Source organism: Panthera uncia (assembly GCF_023721935.1).
Source record: "Panthera uncia isolate 11264 chromosome C1 unlocalized genomic scaffold, Puncia_PCG_1.0 HiC_scaffold_4, whole genome shotgun sequence".
In the NCBI taxonomy this organism is placed as follows: Eukaryota; Metazoa; Chordata; class Mammalia; order Carnivora; family Felidae; genus Panthera; species Panthera uncia.
In genome coordinates this window covers 85,171,416-85,188,721 of record NW_026057585.1, presented here as the reverse complement: position 1 = coordinate 85,188,721, position 17,306 = coordinate 85,171,416, and the positions used below count along the sequence as shown (strand labels likewise).

At 52.3% G+C, this 17,306-nt stretch overlaps 1 protein-coding gene across 6 annotated transcripts in view; it reads left to right on the top strand.

Moving 5' to 3' along the window:
- The window catches only part of RPS6KA1 (ribosomal protein S6 kinase A1), a 39,386-nt gene extending 22,480 nt beyond the window's left edge, over positions 1 to 16,906 (top strand). For all 6 annotated transcript variants that reach the window (XM_049617694.1, XM_049617696.1, XM_049617695.1 and 3 more), the window contains 10 exons: positions 162 to 264; positions 1,722 to 1,852; positions 2,861 to 2,986; positions 3,211 to 3,300; positions 3,693 to 3,851; positions 13,448 to 13,609; positions 14,093 to 14,169; positions 14,428 to 14,545; positions 15,461 to 15,598; positions 15,937 to 16,906. In XM_049617694.1, coding sequence (XP_049473651.1) covers positions 162 to 264; positions 1,722 to 1,852; positions 2,861 to 2,986; positions 3,211 to 3,300; positions 3,693 to 3,851; positions 13,448 to 13,609; positions 14,093 to 14,169; positions 14,428 to 14,545; positions 15,461 to 15,598; positions 15,937 to 16,059 — 1,227 coding nt within the window. In that variant the 3' untranslated portion in view covers positions 16,060 to 16,906. The remainder of the gene's footprint in view (positions 1 to 161; positions 265 to 1,721; positions 1,853 to 2,860; positions 2,987 to 3,210; positions 3,301 to 3,692; positions 3,852 to 13,447; positions 13,610 to 14,092; positions 14,170 to 14,427; positions 14,546 to 15,460; positions 15,599 to 15,936) is intronic.
- The last annotated feature ends 400 nt before the right edge of the window (positions 16,907 to 17,306 follow it).

Here is a 17,306-nt window from a genome sequence, read left to right as displayed (position 1 = left end):
CATGGCCTTGGAAGCAAGGGCTGGCCTCCCCCGGGCAAGCAATTAATGCCCCTGTCTGTACAGCCTGCATAGGCAGGGCTAGTTACCTTCTCCTGCCTGAGGCTCCTGGTGGGTTGTTGGGGATGGGCCATGGTGACCGGAGTGGCCACCTCACCTTGCAGAAGCTGTACCGTCGCGAGATCAAGCCACCCTTCAAGCCAGCCGTGGCACAACCTGATGACACCTTCTACTTTGACACTGAATTCACGTCCCGCACACCCAAGGGTATGTCGGTTGTCTGGCTTGTCTTGGGCTGGCACAGGAGGGAAGCAGGGAGTCAGGATGTAGGGTGGGATGTAGGGTGGTCAGGGACTCTGGCAGGCCCAGGTGTGTGGGCAGACTGAAGGGTGGGTCTCTGACTCTTTGTCCCCATCTCATTCTGCCTGACTCTCCCACTCCAGGGCTCTATGGGCCTCTTTGTACGTGAGTGAGGGGGTGGGGGGAGTGGGTGGTTAAGGCCACAATAGAAAAGTCAGGCCCCCTGCCCCAGGCATCTTCCAGCCCACTGGGAAGACCAAACACATCGGGCTCACACTCACGTCAGGGCTAAAGAATTTGACCCAGCAAAAACATGAGGTGGAGACAGTCTGTCAGAGCAGAGGTGACAGCGCCCACAGGTCAGGGGCAAGTGTGGGAAACGCCTTTGGCTGCTCTGATCACTGGACCTCAGTGTGTTCATCTAGAACATGGGCTCGGTCACAGACCCACTCGGTCCCTGGGGTTATTGCAAGAAGCCAAGGAGGGGGCTTCTGGGAGGGAGTTTGGTAAATCCCAATATCCTGGTCAGATATCGGGGGTTAGTGTTAGTTCTGGAAGGCTTCCCGGATGGATGGGTTTTAGCAGAGGGGCTGCTCTTCTCACTGCGGGTTGCACAGCTCTGATGACAGGGAGCTTAGCACTTCGCAAGCAGTTGGTCTCATCTTTATTCGCTTACCGGATCAGTACATACCAGCTTCCTACTGTGTGCCCCTGATCAGCCATGAGGGGATTGCCCCGCCTCCTATGGCCTAGACTGTGGTCGGGGGAGAGGTGTGAAAACTCTACTGGGCGGTGTGGCAAGTGCAGCATCATAGGGGTGAGGAGTTGGAGGAGCAGGCTCAGGCAAGGCTTCTCAGAGGAGGGTGTGCCAGCTGAACTGTGAAGGACAGACAAACAGTAGAGTATCTGGTCAGAGGGAACGGCATGTGCGGTGGCTCAGGGTCTCCTTTAAGGATCTGGGAAGTCTGGCGTGGCTGAGCTGTAGAGTGGGAAGAGAGGAGGCTAAGATCATAAGGACCTCAGTCACCAGGCTGAGAAGTTGGGCTTTTGGGCTTTCTTCTGGGGCAGAGAGGAGCACTTGAAGGGTTCTGGCAGGGGGTAGATTTGCAGCTGGGACCATCCCTCCCGCTGCCTGGGCAGAAGATGGACCTGAAGGGGCAGACCCGAGGCAGTGAAGCAAGGGGGAGGTTTCCAGAAAGGGATGAAGTGTCTTGGCCTGGGCCGAATGCCCATCGTGGGGTGTCTTTTATGTTTCTTGTGTGTCAGGCCTGGGCTGGTCTAAACGCACACGAACAGATGGCCTAATTGAGGTCTGGCACGAGAGGCCTGCCCAAGCCCTCTCCACAGCCCTGGTCTCCCTTTTCTGGGCTGCCTCGGGGTCAAGGGCACCTTCTCAGGGTCACATCCCCCTCCCACCCCTGCAGACTCCCCAGGCATCCCTCCCAGCGCTGGCGCCCATCAGCTGTTCCGTGGCTTCAGCTTCGTGGCCACTGGCCTGATGGAGGATGATGGCAAGCCTCGGCCCACGCAGGCACCCCTGCACTCCGTGGTACAGGTGAGGGGGCAGAAGACTGCTACTCCGTTGTCTTTTCTACCCAGAAGCCACAAAGGCAGAGAACACAGGCTCTAGAGTTCAACCTCTGATTGCCACCGTGTAGCCCATTGGACCTCCAAACCTCCTTGGGCCCCACTTTTTCCGTTTGTAAAACAGGGATGGCAACATGGATGTAACAGATTTCCTAGCACAGAGCCAGGGACGTTGTGGAGCCTGGATAAATAAATGCAAGGCGGTGCCCAGGGTGGTGGTGCTGTGGGGTGGCTGTCAGATCCCTGACGGGGACGGGTGGCAGAGGGCTCGTGTGTCCTCACACTTGTCCCCCATTAGTACACTTTCCGTGGGAGATTTAGAATTCAGAGGCATGAGGGTAGACTCTGGAGCCCATTGTCCAAGGTAAGGGACTTTGGGCGAGACACTTACCTTCCCAGTGCCTCAGTTTCTTCATCTGTAAATGGGGGTGATGATAGAACTTTTCTCCATAGGTTGTTGCATGCGTAAAATTAAGGTGACTGTGTAATTTATTCTACAACTGGGACGTCTTTGTCTGGGACAAATATTAAACCAGACCGGATACAAGGACAACAGGCGTAAACCAGGGCTGTCATATGGCGTGTGGTCACCTGCCATAAAGTGCTGAGAGCAGTGCCTGCCACACATAAGCACCACAGAAGCATTTGCTGTTGTTAATGTCTCAGAACTTTTAGACACGTCATGACGTGGGCTGTGACGCCCCAGAAGGGGGGAGGCAACTCGTCTAAGTTCACAGGATGTGGCAGAGCCGGGACCCAGCTCAGGGCTCCCGTGTCTCTCAGGCCTACCCAGCTTTCTCAGAGCCACAGACCCCTCAATGCGTGTGTTGCGTTTCTGTTGACCACAGTGCGGGAGCCAGTGAGTGTGCCCGTATAGAGTAGAAAATTGAGGCCCAGAAGCCAAGGCCTTGGGTACTGGGGGACGAGCCCTGCATTCTAGAGCAGAGGGCCAGCCCCACCTGTTGGTCTTCTGCAGCAACTCCATGGGAAGAACCTGGTTTTTAGCGATGGCTACGTGGTAAAGGAGACGATCGGTGTGGGGTCCTACTCCGTGTGCAAGCGCTGTGTCCATAAGGCCACCAATATGGAGTATGCTGTCAAGGTGGGCCTCTCGACCACGTCTCGGCCTAGGCTGCTGGGCCAGGGGGAGGCCACTGTAGCCTCAGTCCTTCGGTGGGAGTTGGGGGATGGGTTGGTGCCCTAGGCTCTGTGGGTGGGTGGAAGGCATGTGGCTAAGACCCCCAAGCCCTGCAGTGTGGGCTCCGTGGCAGGGAGGGACTCTGGAGACTGTCCCCCTGATATCTCCCATGTACCCCCTTTCCTCAGGTCATCGACAAGAGCAAGCGGGATCCCTCAGAAGAGATTGAGATTCTTCTGCGGTATGGGCAGCACCCCAACATCATCACTCTGAAAGATGTGAGTGGGGGTCCTTGAGACTGAGATGGGGGCTGGGAACTTGACTCCGGGATCTGTCTCAGGACTGTCATTCCTTTGATTTCTGATTTTCCTCTGCTCCTGGGAGCGAAGGATCTCTGTGCCTCGGGTCTGGCGATGCCCCAAGGCCGTCCACTTCAGACTCAGGCATCCTCTGACAGCTTCCCCAACCCTTGGGGGACCAGTGCCAATCTCCTCCCGTCTAGGGGTGGGACGGAGGCCCAGATAGGTGAAGGCCCCGCCAGGACCACGGAAGCACAGAGCAGAACCCACGTCCAAGGCTCATGTTATTCTTTCCTGGCCCAGTGAACCGGTAACTGAGGGGCCCCGGCCTGGCACGGAGGGGAGGGACCTGACGGTGAGGTCTCTGGCAGGTGTATGATGATGGCAAACATGTGTACCTGGTGACAGAGCTGATGCGGGGCGGGGAGCTTCTGGACAAGATCCTGCGGCAGAAATTCTTCTCAGAGCGGGAGGCCAGCTTTGTCCTACACACCATCAGCAAGACCGTGGAGTACCTGCACTCCCAGGGGGTAAGTCTGGGGTAGGGGGCGCCCGGTGGGGATGGCGGGCCGCCAGGGGTCATACCAGCAGTAGAGTGCACGAACCGTGGGCTGGCCCAGGCAGTAGCGGTCTTCAAGCAGCCAGACCATCCCTAGGGAGACTAGGGATGGTGGGTGGGTGAGCAGACGGATACGAGGAAGGGAAACGGCGAGAGATGAGGCCGGATTGTGACACGGAGTGTCTACACCGTGCTTACTGTATGCCCTGCACCGTGCCAACTTGTTTCCTTACGTTACCTCAATTGATTTTCACAACAACCCTACGAGGTAGGTGCTGTTATGGCCCCCCCCCCCTTTACAGGCAAGAAGACCAAGGCTCAGAGATGTGAGGTCACTTGCCCAAGGTCACACTGAGGGATGTGGTTGGGGAGCTGCAGACAGGGAGTGGGTTTTTGAGCTGGGAAGCAGCAGGGTCAGCAGGGAGGTGAATCTGGTTGTGGGTTCAGCTGCCGGGACAGAGGGAGTGAATGCAGGAGTAAATGTTGCTGAAGACACAGCAGGTGCTACAGAAGAGGTATTTGTCCAAATGAGAGGACGTGGCCTTTATCATTGCCTGGGATGGAGATGGAAAATTTCCTGATGGTGTATAGAAGCTGGAAACAGAGTTAGCATGAGTTTCTTTCTGGACGAGATGATGTTTTGGGGCGCTTCCAGTCAGACGGTTGTGGGGGTTAAGAATCCAGGCTCTGGAATCCGACTGGCTGTGTCCAAGTTCTGTGTATATGGTTGGGAAGGGCTCTCACCTCTGAGCTGTTTCCTCGTCTGCACACTCGGGATCGAGGGAGCTGCTACCTCGCAGGGTGGATTGGGTTGAAGCAAGGCGCCGCTCCGGGAGGGCACTGTGGGCCGGGGCAGCCCCGTGGGAAATGGTGCACAAACTTCAAGGGAAATAGGGCCAGATCATTGCTGTGCCTTTTTTTTTTTTTTAATGTTTATTTATTTTTGAGAGAGAGAGAGAGAGAGAGAGAGAGCATGAGTAGGGGAGGGGCAGAGAGGGAGAGAGAGGGAGACACAGAATCCGAAGCCGGCTCCAGGCTCTGAGCGGTCAGCACAGAGCCCGACGAGGGGTTCGAGCCTACGAACCGTGAGATCATGACCTGAGCCAAAGTCGGAAGCTTACCCAACTGAGCCACCCAGGTGCCCCCGGTGTGCCTTTTTTTTTTTAATTAACTTTTTATCAAAAATGCTAAACATATGCAAAGCTATGAGAAAAGTATAATGAACCTTCAGACACCCATCTCCCAGATTAAAGAACTGTTGAGATTTTTATCTCCCTTCTTCCTTCTCTTTCTTTCCTTCTCTTTTCCTTTTCTTCCCCCGTTTCCTTCCTTCCTTCTCTCCTTCTTTCTTCTGTCCCCTCTCTCCCTCTCTTTCTTTCTTTTTTTTTTTGTTGTTGTTGTTGTTGTTGCTGAAGTATCTCTCCCAACTTTTTACTGAGGAAGACATTCAAATCTATAGAAAAGTTAAAAGAATATTACAATGAAAATGATTTCCCCTTCCGAATTCACCAAATCTTAGCAGTTTGCCACATTTGCTTTCTCTCTCTCGGTCTTTGCCTCTATCTCTATACCCTTGTCTACATATAAATATATATTTTTTATGGGTGCAACTGAGAAGCGTTGCAGACATTATGACCCTTGACCCATAAATGCCTCTAATTAAAGGGTTTTATAGAGAGAGGGAAAGAGTGAGAGCAAGAATGAGCACCAGCCGGGGAGGGGCCGAGGGAGAGAGAATCCCAGGCAGGCTTCACGTCCCCATCTCACAACCCCTAAAGCATCTTACAGCATATCTCAGACCTCACATAATCTTAGCTGTGTATCTGTAACTCTATAAAAGACATTCTTTTGTAACAACTAACAGAATTAACAATTACTTGTGTTCACATAGTACCCAATCAACAGACACATTTCCCTGTTGTCCTTTCAAAAAATCTTTTTGCCATCAGTGTATTGGAATCCCAGTCTCTGCAGGATTTACTCCTTTCAGTCACTTGTTAAGTCCCTCAAGTCTCTTTTCAAAAACTGAGATAAGGGGCGCCTGGGTGGCTCAGTCAGCTGAGCTTCGAACTCTTGATTTCGGCTCAGATCGTGATCCCAGAGTTGTTGGATCGAGCCCCACATCGGGTCTGCACTGAGCGTGGAACTTGTTAAGATCCTCTCCCCCTCTCAGGGGCATGTGGCTCAGTTGGCTGAGCATCTAGATGATCTTGATTTGAGCTCAGGTCACGGTCTCATGGTTCGTGAATTCGAGCCCTGTGCCCGGCTCTGCACTAAGAGTGCAGAACTTGCTTGGGAGTCTTTCTCTCTCCCTCTCTCTCTGCCCCTCCCCCACTCATGCTCGCCCTCTCTCTCTCAAAATAAGTAAATAAACTTAAAAAAAAAAAGATTCTCACCCTCTCTCTGCCCCCTTTCCTCCAGCTCGCTCGTGTGCACACTCTCGCCCTCTCAAAAAAAAAAAAAAATACTGATATAAAATTTGCATACAGTAGATCTTAAGTGTATAGTCTGATGAGTTTTTTTGTTACATGTGTACATCTACATAACCTCCATAGTAAAACCTCCCTTTTCTTTTTTCTTTTTTTGTTCTATTTATGTATTTTGAGAGAGAGAACAGGGAAGGGGCAGAGAGAGAGAGAGGAGAGAGAATCCCAAGCAGGTTCCGTGCTGTCAGCATAGAGCCCAATGTGGGATTCGAACTCACAAACAGTGAGATCCTGACCTGAGCCAAAACCAAGAGCAGAACACTTAATCGACTGAGCCACCCGGGCACCCCAGCTTCCCTTTTCTGTGCCACTGGAATGCCCCACATTCGGAATGTGTCTGCTTTCTTGGGGCATCATTTTAGTTGTTTCTCTGGTGCCTGTATTTCTAAAGTCTTAATTATATTCTGCTTCAACTTATTTTTGGGAGCGGGGAGTTAGAAAAGACTTCATGGGGCGGGGGCACCCGATTCAGTCGGTTAAGCACCTGACTCTTGATTTCGGCTCAGGTCATGATCTCAGGGTTCATGAGATCAAGCCCTGTGGCAGGCTCTGCACTGAGAGCACGGAGCCTGTATGGGGTTCTCTCTCTTCCTCTCAGTCTGCCCCTCCCCAGCCACCCCCCCCCCCACCGTGCTCAAAATTAAATAGACATTTTTTAAAAACAACAAAAAACCACTTCATGGGAGGTGCAGTGTACTTCATATGACATCACATCCCCAGGCACAGTGTCCCTGTGCCCCCCTTGGTCATTAGTCCTCTCAGGCGGTAAGAGTCTAGGGATGGGTAATGACTTCATCCTTTCAGGATCTTTGCCTGAATCAATCGTTTCATTAGGGTTTGCAAAAATGGCAGTGTCTGATTCTGTCTAATCAGACATTAGGGAGGATTTACTAGGGAGGATTTACTAGGGAGGATTCTTTTGTAAAAAAGAACCAGAGCCTCAATTTGATTACCACATGTACCGTTTTTAATGGTCTGTTTGAAGTGGTTTTGGTTTTTGAAATGGCCAGTGCAAATAGACTAATATTTAAATATGTCAGGCCAGATAGTAAATGTTTCCTTTTCCTGCTTTGTTCTCAAGTGAGTGCTTGTTAAAGTTACCCTCCAAGAAGGTTTAGAAGACAGAGCCAAAGCAATGAGTTTCCAGTGGGTCACCTAAGGCTCAGAGCGAGGAAGGACTTTCTAGAGTAAGAACTGCCCCCTCTACTAGGGACAAAGAACTTCCAAATACAGACAACCACTTGGTGGTACTGTGATGGGAGAAAGTTGTCTCTTCCCCAAAGCCATGAGTCCATGGGTCTCTAAAGTTTCTGACCCTTTTAAGGGCGCCTCAGCGCCTCGGTGGCTCAGTTGGTTAAGCATCCGACTTCAGCTCAGGTCTGATCTCACGGTTTGTGGCTTCCAGCCCTGCGTCGGGCCCTGTGCCAACAGCTCAGAGCCTGGGGCCTGCTTTGGATTTTGTGTCTCCCTCTCTCTCTCTGCCCCTCCCCCTCTCACGCTCTGTCTCTCTCCAGCTCTCAAAAATGAATAAATGTTAAAAAAAAATTTTTTTTTTTTTTTAAATAAAGTTTCTGACCCTTTCCAAATACCAGGGGAGATGATGAGGAAATGGGAAACTCTCACTGAGGTATTTGGAGGGAGATTCTTTGGGCTAATTACGAATTGCAGTATCTGTGGTCTAGAAGCTGGGAATCTCATAGAGGGATGGGAAGGGGGTGACCAGGAGCAGGGTCCACTGGGACCTCCTGTTTGTTTTAATGTTGCCTTTTTAGTGAAGTATTATATAAACACAAATCATAACGTACAAGTCAGTAAATTTTCAGAAAGTGGATATAGCCAGGTGATCAGCACCCAGACCAAGAATCCCTTCTACTCCCTGCCCCCTCCCAAGCATAACCATTCTAAGCTAACTGCTAATAGCTTAGATTGGTTTTGCCTGTCTCTGAATCGTATATCAATATACTCTGTTATACATGGCCTCTGCCATGCCACAGGCTCTCCGGGGTTCATCCACGGCGTTGTGTGGCTATAGTTCGTGCATCCTCATTGCTGTGTCATTTCTGCTGTATGAACAAGCAATACTTTAATTGTCTATTCTACTGCTAATGGATGTTGGGTTGTTACCAGTTTTGACTCTGACAAATAATGCTGCTGTGGCATGTGACCGCACATGTGGGTTTTAACACTGTGTGCACCCCTGGCAGTGGACCCGCCAGGTTGCTCTGTGTGTGTGTGTGTGTGTGTGTGTGTGTGTGTGTGTTCATCTTTAGCGGGTGATGCCAAACAGTTCTCCAAAGCTGTTCTGCCAGCTTACACCCCTCCAGAGCATGGGCTTTTGTGTCGTTTTAATCTAGCCATTCTGATAGATGTGGCGTTTTTTCTCATAATGGTTTTATTTTTAAAAATTTTTTTAATGTTTGTTTATTTTTGAAGGAGAGAGAGACAGAGAGTGGACAGGGAGTGGGAGAGGGAGAGGAAGACACAGAATCCGAAGCAGGCTCCAGGCTCTGAGCTGTCAGCACAGAGCCCGACGCGGGGCTTGAACCCATGAGCCGTGAGATCATGACCTGCGCCGAAGTCGGACGCTTAACCGACTGAGCCACCCAGGAGCCCCACGGTGGTTTTAAATTGCCTTTCCCTGAGGGCCAGCGAAGTGGAGCACCTCTTTGCGTGGTTCTTGCCATTTGGGCAGCTTCTTCCGTGACATGCCTGTTCGAGTCTTATGTTTATTTTTAAAAATCGGGTTGTCTGCCTTTTTCATCTTATTTGGCCAGCGTTCTTTGTTTCACACACGGAGCGCTTTTAAGCCTAGCTTCCCTCGTGTTGTCACCCTGTTTGAGAACTCAGTAGGGAGTCACACTTTGGCTTCTGTGTTTAACCAGATGATTTACACAGAAAAGCATTTTTTTTTTTTTTGTGGTTGGTCAGAGGCACCGAAATGCACATCCTCCAGTGATGGTGATGAAAACAAAAGGGGGCTGCTGCTCTGGTAGCCAGCACCACACAGCACTTCCCACAGGCCAGACACGTCCAAGCCCTTTATAGGTCAACTCACTTAGCTGTTCCAACAGTCGAAAGTGGCTATTGTTGCTGTGCCCACTCTGCAAGTGAGGGAACTGAGGCTCCGGAAGTAAGTAAAAGTCTCACAGCTAACCTGGCTTCCCTATCCTGTTATTGACGTCCTCTGATCTGTAAGGGCTTCTTTTTTTTTTTTTTTTTTTTTTTTTTTAATTTTTAAAAAATGTTTACATATTATTTTTATTTTTTTTTAATTTTTTTTTTAAAGTTTATTTTTGAGACAGAGAGAGACAGAATATGAATGGGGGGAGGGACAGAGAGAGAGGGAGACACAGAATGGGAAGCAGGCTCCAGGCTCCGAGCCATCAGCCCAGAGTCCGACGCGGGGCTCGAACTCACGGACCGCGAGATCGTGACCTGAGCTGAAGTCGGACGCTTAACCGACTGAGCCACCCAGGTGCCCCATTTACATATTATTTTTGGGAGTGAGACTGCGAATGGGGGGAGAGGCAGAGAGAGAAGGAGACACAGAATCCGAAGCAGGCTCCGGGCTCTCAGCTGTCGAAACAGAGCCCAGCGTGGGGCTCGAACCCGCGAACTGGGAGATCGTGACCTGAGCCGAAGTCAGATGCTCGGTCGACTGAGCCACCCAGGCGCCCCTGTAAGTGCTTCTCAACAAGCACTCACTGCATCTTAATGTCCGGCATGCTGGTGGGTTCAGCCCAGCGAGTGCTGGAGTTACTATGACAGCAGCTGTCATCTCCCAGGCCCTGTGCTAAATATCCCTGGTACGTAACTCATGTGCTCCTTCCTGCCTCAGCACTGTCACCAACCCCATTTCTGAACCCCAGGTGAGAAAACCAAAGGCTCGAGAGGTTAAGTGACATGCCCCAAGTCACACAGCTACTGCCGGTAGAGCCAGGATTCACACTCCGGCCCGACTGAAATCACAACTCTGCCACAGGCCACAGCCTGTTACTCGGGGGCTGCATCTGACCTGAATACATGTTTTGTTTGGCCTGCAAGATGTCGGGTGGTTTTTTGTTTGGGGTTTGGTTGAGTTGGGTAGTTTGGCTGCTTTTGAAACCTGGGCCCGGGTTGCTACGTGGGTGACTGTCAGCTGGAGTAAGTAGCAGGTGCCCCTTTAGACGGGTTGGCATGGCTCCGTCTCAGCCTGGCTTCGCTCATTGCTTGCCCAGCCTGTTGTGCTCTTCAGTGCAGAGAGATGCGAGCATCCGCTACCCCTTCCGCTGCACAAACGCCTAGGGGACAGGTGTCAGAGTCACCGGTGGGGCTACCTGCCATAGTGAGCCACGGTCACCTGAAGGAGTTTGTTGTTTCTCTGTGTTGTGTTAGAGCGGGATAAAGATTGAAAACTTCCCTATCCCTGTTTCCCGAAAGTGTCATCTGTGTCACACTAAACTGAAAAGGCTGTGGAATGAAGGTCAGAACCGGGCTCAAGTCTCACCTCTGCTTCTTACGTACATGAGCAAGTCAAGTTTCTTCTCATAGCCCCGGTTTCCTTCTCTGTAAAAGAGAAGCCAGCAGTCCCTGCCCTGCCCACTTACGTAGGTGTAACCTACGTAACAGCCCCCGTGAGATCATGGTCAGGAAAGTGCTTTGTGAACCAGGAAGATCACTTGTACAGGATAGTCCATGTCCTCAGCCAAGCTGAGCCTCCCTGACCTCTGGGAAGCTTGGCTGGGCCCTCCACAGGGAAGAGAGTCTACATCCTTGAGGCCGGGCCCTGTCTTTGGGGTCACAGACTTGTATTAGGAAGGAGAGCCCTAGGAGCTGGTCAGGCACTGCCCAGGAAGGGGCTTCCCATGGGTTTGGATACACTTTGCAGCACGTAGCTGGGACCACCCTACCAGCACAGCGCTCTCCTCCTCATCTAGCGCTGTTCCCTCTGGGGAAGTGGACTATCCTGGGCCATGTCTACCCTCCAACCTACCCGCCCCACAGGCACCTGCTGGAGGGCTTGGGACTCAAGTGGGACTATGGAAGCATCGTCTCATAAAGCCAACTAATCCGTGAGAGTCAACTAATGTAACCTGCGAGATCTCTGTGTGTTTCAGAGGTGTGATTTGTTTATTCATTGCACAAAGTTCACTTAACACTCGCTCCGTGCTGGGTGCTGGAGGTGAGCAGGCGTTCCATAGATAGATGCAGTTATTTGTGGTTGAAGGATCCTCTGCTGGCCTGAGCTCAGAACACTTGAGGAGATGTCGTGGACGATGAGGCTGAAAGGGATAGCTGAGCCTCCCACACCAGGAAGGGGACTTTGGGCTTTATCTTGCAGGTCGTAGGGAGCCATTGAAGGTTTTTGACAATGCCCTGTTAGCTTATGGGAGGAGGAGCACGAGAGTAAGACCAAGTTTACTCTGGGATGTGTTGGGTTTGAAGGTCTGTGGAACATTCAGTGGTTTCTATCTGATAAGCAGTTATATGAGCCTGGACTCAGGAAAGTTCTGGGCTAGGGTCAGCGATCTGAGAGAGTGGCTATACGTAGAACCATACCGAGGGAGGGGGGAGGATGAAAAGTGGAGTGTGGTTCAGCCCCCTCAGATTACAGAGGAGCAGGTGGGAGCCGGAGGTCTCATTTGCTTCAGGTCTCAGAAGTAAGTGTCATTCGGGGCGCCTAGGTGGCTCAGTCGGTTGAGCGTCTGACTTCAGCTCAGGTCATGATCTCGTGGTTTGCGGGTTCAAGCCCCATGTCGGGCTCTGTGCTGACAGCTCAGAGCCTGGACCCTGCTTCAGGTTCTGTGTCTCCCTCTCTCTACTCCTCCCCTGCTCATGCTCTCTCTCTCTCTCTCTCTCTCTCTCTCTCTTTCTCGTTCTCTCTCTCTCTCTCTCAAAAATAAATAAACATTTTTTAAAAAAGTAAAAAAAAAAAAATGTCATTCATCCACTCAACAGATACTCCTTGAATACCAACTGTGTGCTAGGAACTATTCTCAATGTTGAGATATAGCAGTGAGCAAAAACACTTGTGGAACTTATATTCCAGAGGGTAGATTCAGAAAAACAATTAAATAAATATGTCAAATGGTGGTAAATGCTATGGATAAAAAGAAAGTAGGGTGAGGAGACTAAGGAGTACTGGTTGGTGATTCCTATTTTATATGGAATGGTCCAAGGAAGGCCTCACTGATAAGGTGACATTTGAGCTGAGACCTGAAAGAAACAAGAGAATAAGCGAGGCAGATGCCTGAGGAAAGAATGTTCCTAAAAGCTGGAACAGTAAGTGCAAGGGCCCTGAGACAGGAGTGTGCTTGGCATGTTGAAGGATGTGCAAAGAGGCCGGTGTGGCTGAAGCTGATTGAGCAAGGAGGAGGGTGCTTAGAGGACAACAGAGTGCAAGAGACGTGGGTGAGGGGCACGGGAGATCAGGTGGGGCCACTTAGGCCATTGTAAGGACTTTGCCTCTTAAGACGATAAACCTTGGAGGGGTTGCAGCCAGAATGACGTGATATGACTTATATTCAACAGGCTCACTGTGGCTGCTGTATTTAGAACAGACTGTAGGAGGCAGGACAGAAGCAGGGAGACCAGTGAGGAGGTGTTTGCTGTCATACAAGGGAGGGACGATAGGGTCCCTGGTTGGGATCACTGCTGCCAGTAGAGGGGTTGAGAAGTGGTTCAGCTCTGGATATATTTTAATGGTAGAGACAGCAGAATTTGCTGATGCCTTGATTGAGGAATATAAGAAAAAAAAGAGGAATTGGGAATGACTCTTAGGATTTCGACCCAAGCAATGGGAAGTTTCAATGGAACTGTCTTTAGGATAAACTGTGATGAGCGGATCTGAAGGGAGAAATAAGGAGAGTTCGGGGGTGGACAGGTGAAACGAGGGCTGCCTCGCGGACACTGACATGAAATTCAAGTCGGCAGTACCAGCAGCACTAAGGGCCCCATTCCAGCCCCTTCCTTCCAAATTCTGGGTCCTTCTATCCCTTTCTGGGCCCGTCTTCGTAACTCTCAACTCTCTCACCTCTGGCAGTTGACCTGGGCCCCTGGCAGCCTGCCCACATGGAGAACTGACCGGACCCTCTGCCCCTAGGTTGTTCATAGGGACCTCAAGCCCAGCAACATCCTGTACGTGGACGAGTCTGGGAACCCTGAGTGCCTGCGCATCTGTGACTTTGGCTTTGCCAAGCAGCTGCGGGCTGAGAACGGACTCCTCATGACACCTTGCTACACTGCCAACTTTGTGGCACCCGAGGTGAGCGCTCCAGCCTCCTCACCTGCGAGAGTGAGGCGCCCTGGCACAGGAAGCCTCGTGCCCTTTACAGAGGCCCCACGCTATCCAGGATTCTAGTCTGTATGGTCTTGGCCTAGGTACCAAGAGAGGATCCAGCCTTGGGGCGCCTGGGTGGCTTAGTTGGTTAAGAGTCCGACTCTTGGTTTCGGCTCAGGTCACGATATCGCAGCGTGTGAGTTCGAGCCCCGCATCGGGCTCCGTGCTGACAGCGCAGAGCCTGCTAGGGATTCCCTCTCTCTCCCTCTCTCTCTGCCCCTCCCCCATTCACTCTCTCTGTCTGTCTCTCAAAAATAAATAAACAAAACTTTAAAAAAAAAAAAGAGAGAGAGAGGATCCAGCCCATGGTTGGGATCCTTGTCTTACCCTCTGTGGGGACCACGCAAGTGTTCGGGGCCACTTGGTGCTGCATGTCTGACTAACCACCCTCCCCTACCTTCCTGCCAGGTGCTGAAACGCCAGGGCTACGATGAAGGCTGTGACATCTGGAGCCTGGGCGTTCTGCTGTACACCATGCTGGCGGGGTGAGTGTCCCCTTCCCCCCAGCCCATTCCTCCAGCCCTAGTGCACGGGCTGGGGTGGTCTGATGGGAGAGACTCAGCTCTGCTCAGGAAGGTCTGAAGATACAGATGTAGCCCTGCCTTCGGGAGCCTCACTGGGACGGGGAAGATACCGCCCTGGGGAATACTCAGCCTGGGGGGGAGACACAGCCCCCCCATCCCACCCTTAGCCCCAGGATGGGGGCCAGAGGCTAGACCCAAACTGGGTGGACCTTCCTCCAGATACACTCCATTTGCCAATGGACCCAGTGACACACCAGAGGAAATCCTGTCCCGGATCGGCAGTGGGAGGTTCACGCTGAGTGGCGGAAACTGGAACACAGTTTCAGAGACAGCCAAGGTAAGTCTGTGAGGCCCAGCTCATCTGGGATGGGGAGGCAGGGTCCCATCCTAGGGTGTTTTAGCAGTTCATGAACAGATGGCCTGCAACCTGGTTTCTCCAAGTGGAATGTTCCATAAATCCCTGTTGCCGTATTTCTCCAAGTGGAAGACTCCCAGGAGGACTGCCCTCCTGCCTTGTTTGGACACCTTGGTGATCATCACTGGCCCTTCCCATGTTCTGAGCCCTGTGGGGGACAGAAGGCTGCATAATCGCAGCCCCTGCCTTGTGGGAACCTGGTGTGTGGAGAGATACGGGCTTGCACACAAGGAGCGGAGATGTCTGGCAGCAGAGAAAGGCAGGCCCTCCTCCAGGGGTGCAGGCATTAAAGGCATGGAGCAGAGTTACTGACCATGCGAAGCACAGAGGCCTTCTCAGAGGAGGGAACATTTGAGCTCTCCGTATTAGCAAGTTTCCAGTTAAGGGAGCCTCTGTGCCAGGCAATGGGTTAAGGCCTTACTCAATAGTACCTCACATCAAACTTATGAGGCAGGTATTTGTTATCCCTCTTTCTCAGAGGGGAAACTGAGGCTCGGAGGGTTGAAGTAATTTGCCCAGGATACTCAGTTGATCAGCAGAAGAATCAAGTTTTGAACCTGAGCCTACCTGATCCCAGTCTTAGGTTCTCCCCACCTTCCTGCGTGGCTTCTAGAAGGTGAAAGAGAAAGGAAAGGATGTTCCAGGAAGTCCCAAAGAAGGGCATGTGCTTGGGGAGGCCTTGGAATGATCTGGAACATGGATCGCAGGGGCTCCTGCAAGGGTTCAGGCAGGAGATGGTGGGAGATGGCCGCCTTGTCCATTTCTCACCAGTGGGACACAGCCTGGGCTCCCCTGCCAGCTCCTCCCACCAGCCCTCTTGTTTGCTGTGCCCCCCAGGACCTGGTGTCCAAGATGCTGCATGTGGACCCCCACCAGCGCCTCACAGCTAAGCAGGTGCTGCAGCACCCATGGATCACCCAGAAAGACAAGCTCCCCCAGAGCCAGCTGTCCCACCAAGACCTGCAGCTCGTGAAGGTATGGCCACTCCGGGCTGCTGGGCATCTGGTGGTCCAGGCCAGGGTTCCATGGGTAAGAACTTGGGTGGCATAGCCAGGAGGTGTCATATCTGTCTGTCCTCAGGGAGCCCCAGTCTAACATGCAAGAGTGTCAACTGTCCTCTGGGGGACATAGGCTCTGACTCTGAAGCCTCCAGTGTGGTGGAGGAGGCAGGACTAATGACCACGAAGGAACGCCAAGGCTGAATTAAGAGATGGCTGGGCGGGTGTGGAACACAGAGAGGCTGGGGAGCACACGTCCCCCCTCCCACCTATACCTCCCACCGTTGTGATCTGACCTCCCACCCTCTCTCCCAGGGAGCCATGGCAGCTACGTACTCTGCTCTCAACAGCAACAAGCCCACCCCCCAGCTGAAGCCCATCGAGTCCTCTATTCTGGCCCAGCGGCGGGTGAGGAAGCTTCCGTCCACCACCCTGTGAGAGGCCAGGGCGTCCAGGCCGCAGGGCGGTGCTAGCTCGATGGAGGCAGCATACTTCCCAGAGGGAGCAGGCCTGAGTCACGGGGCCAGAGGAAGCGGAGCCCCCGAGGGACCCAGGAAGCAGCCAGCCCGGATCACCCCCAATGAGGGTGTGAGAAGTGCCTTCTCCTTCCCCGGGATGGACTCTTCTCGGCTCATGCTCTGCCGGTTGAAATCAATTCACCGTACAGACTCTTACCTTTTTTTTAAGGGAAAAATGGCATCAAACTGCCATGGATTTTTACAAGATCCATTTGCCTTTCTGGGAGCAGAAATAGCCAGTGAGGCCCCAGGAGGGGCACTGAGTCATACTAGGGCTCTCTGTGGCTGAGACTCCTTAGAGCTTTGGCATCCTCCCCCGGGGAACCCCACGATTGGCCATCTGTAGCCATCTGCACATACCTCCAAGGCAGTCCAGCACCACCTTCCAAAGCCCTTGGCTGTTTAGCAGAATTTGCTCTATCCGCAGTCAGCTCCTTTTCCGTTCTGTTCTGCTGGGGCAGGGGAAGGGTCTAAACCTCTTCCTGCTAGAAGAGAGGACCGAGACTCCGTGGCTCCCAGCTCCAGGCACCAGCATCCACACCGGCCCTGCCAGTGGGTTCCCTGCAGTGAGATTGGGCAGCCCCAGGAGGAGGATCGAGAAAGCACTTTTTGGCCGACTTGTGTTGGAGTCTGCTACAGGACAGAGTTCGCAGGAGGCCTGTGGGGCTGGCCAAGAGAGGCAGGGGCTCTTTTTCGTTTCTTCCTCAGCTGGTATCTCAGGGTTCACCTGTCCATGGCCTTCCTAATAAACTTTCAGTTGAGTTGAAGCACACTTGCCTCTCTTCTCATCCCTGAATTTGCCCTCTCTGCTGTTGGGTGTTGAGGACTTTGCAGCCACAATGGGCCAGGGCCAGCGAGCCCAGCTGCTTAGAGCTCAGGTCACTTGGGGAGCAGGTGGGACTCCCACTGGGGGTTCCCGTTATGGTATTGGTGATAGTGACGGTGTTATTAGCCACCAGTGACCAAGTGTCAGGCACTGCGCCTGGGTCTCACACGTATATTTCATTTGATCTTAATGTTGTGAGGTCAATGCTCTTCTTTTATTATCTCCATTTATAGATGGGGAAACGGGCCGAGAGAGGAGAATGACATTTTCTCCACAATAAGTATTTTCTGAGCACCTGCCCTGGCCCTGCTCCAGACACTGGCGAACCAGGTAGAAAATAA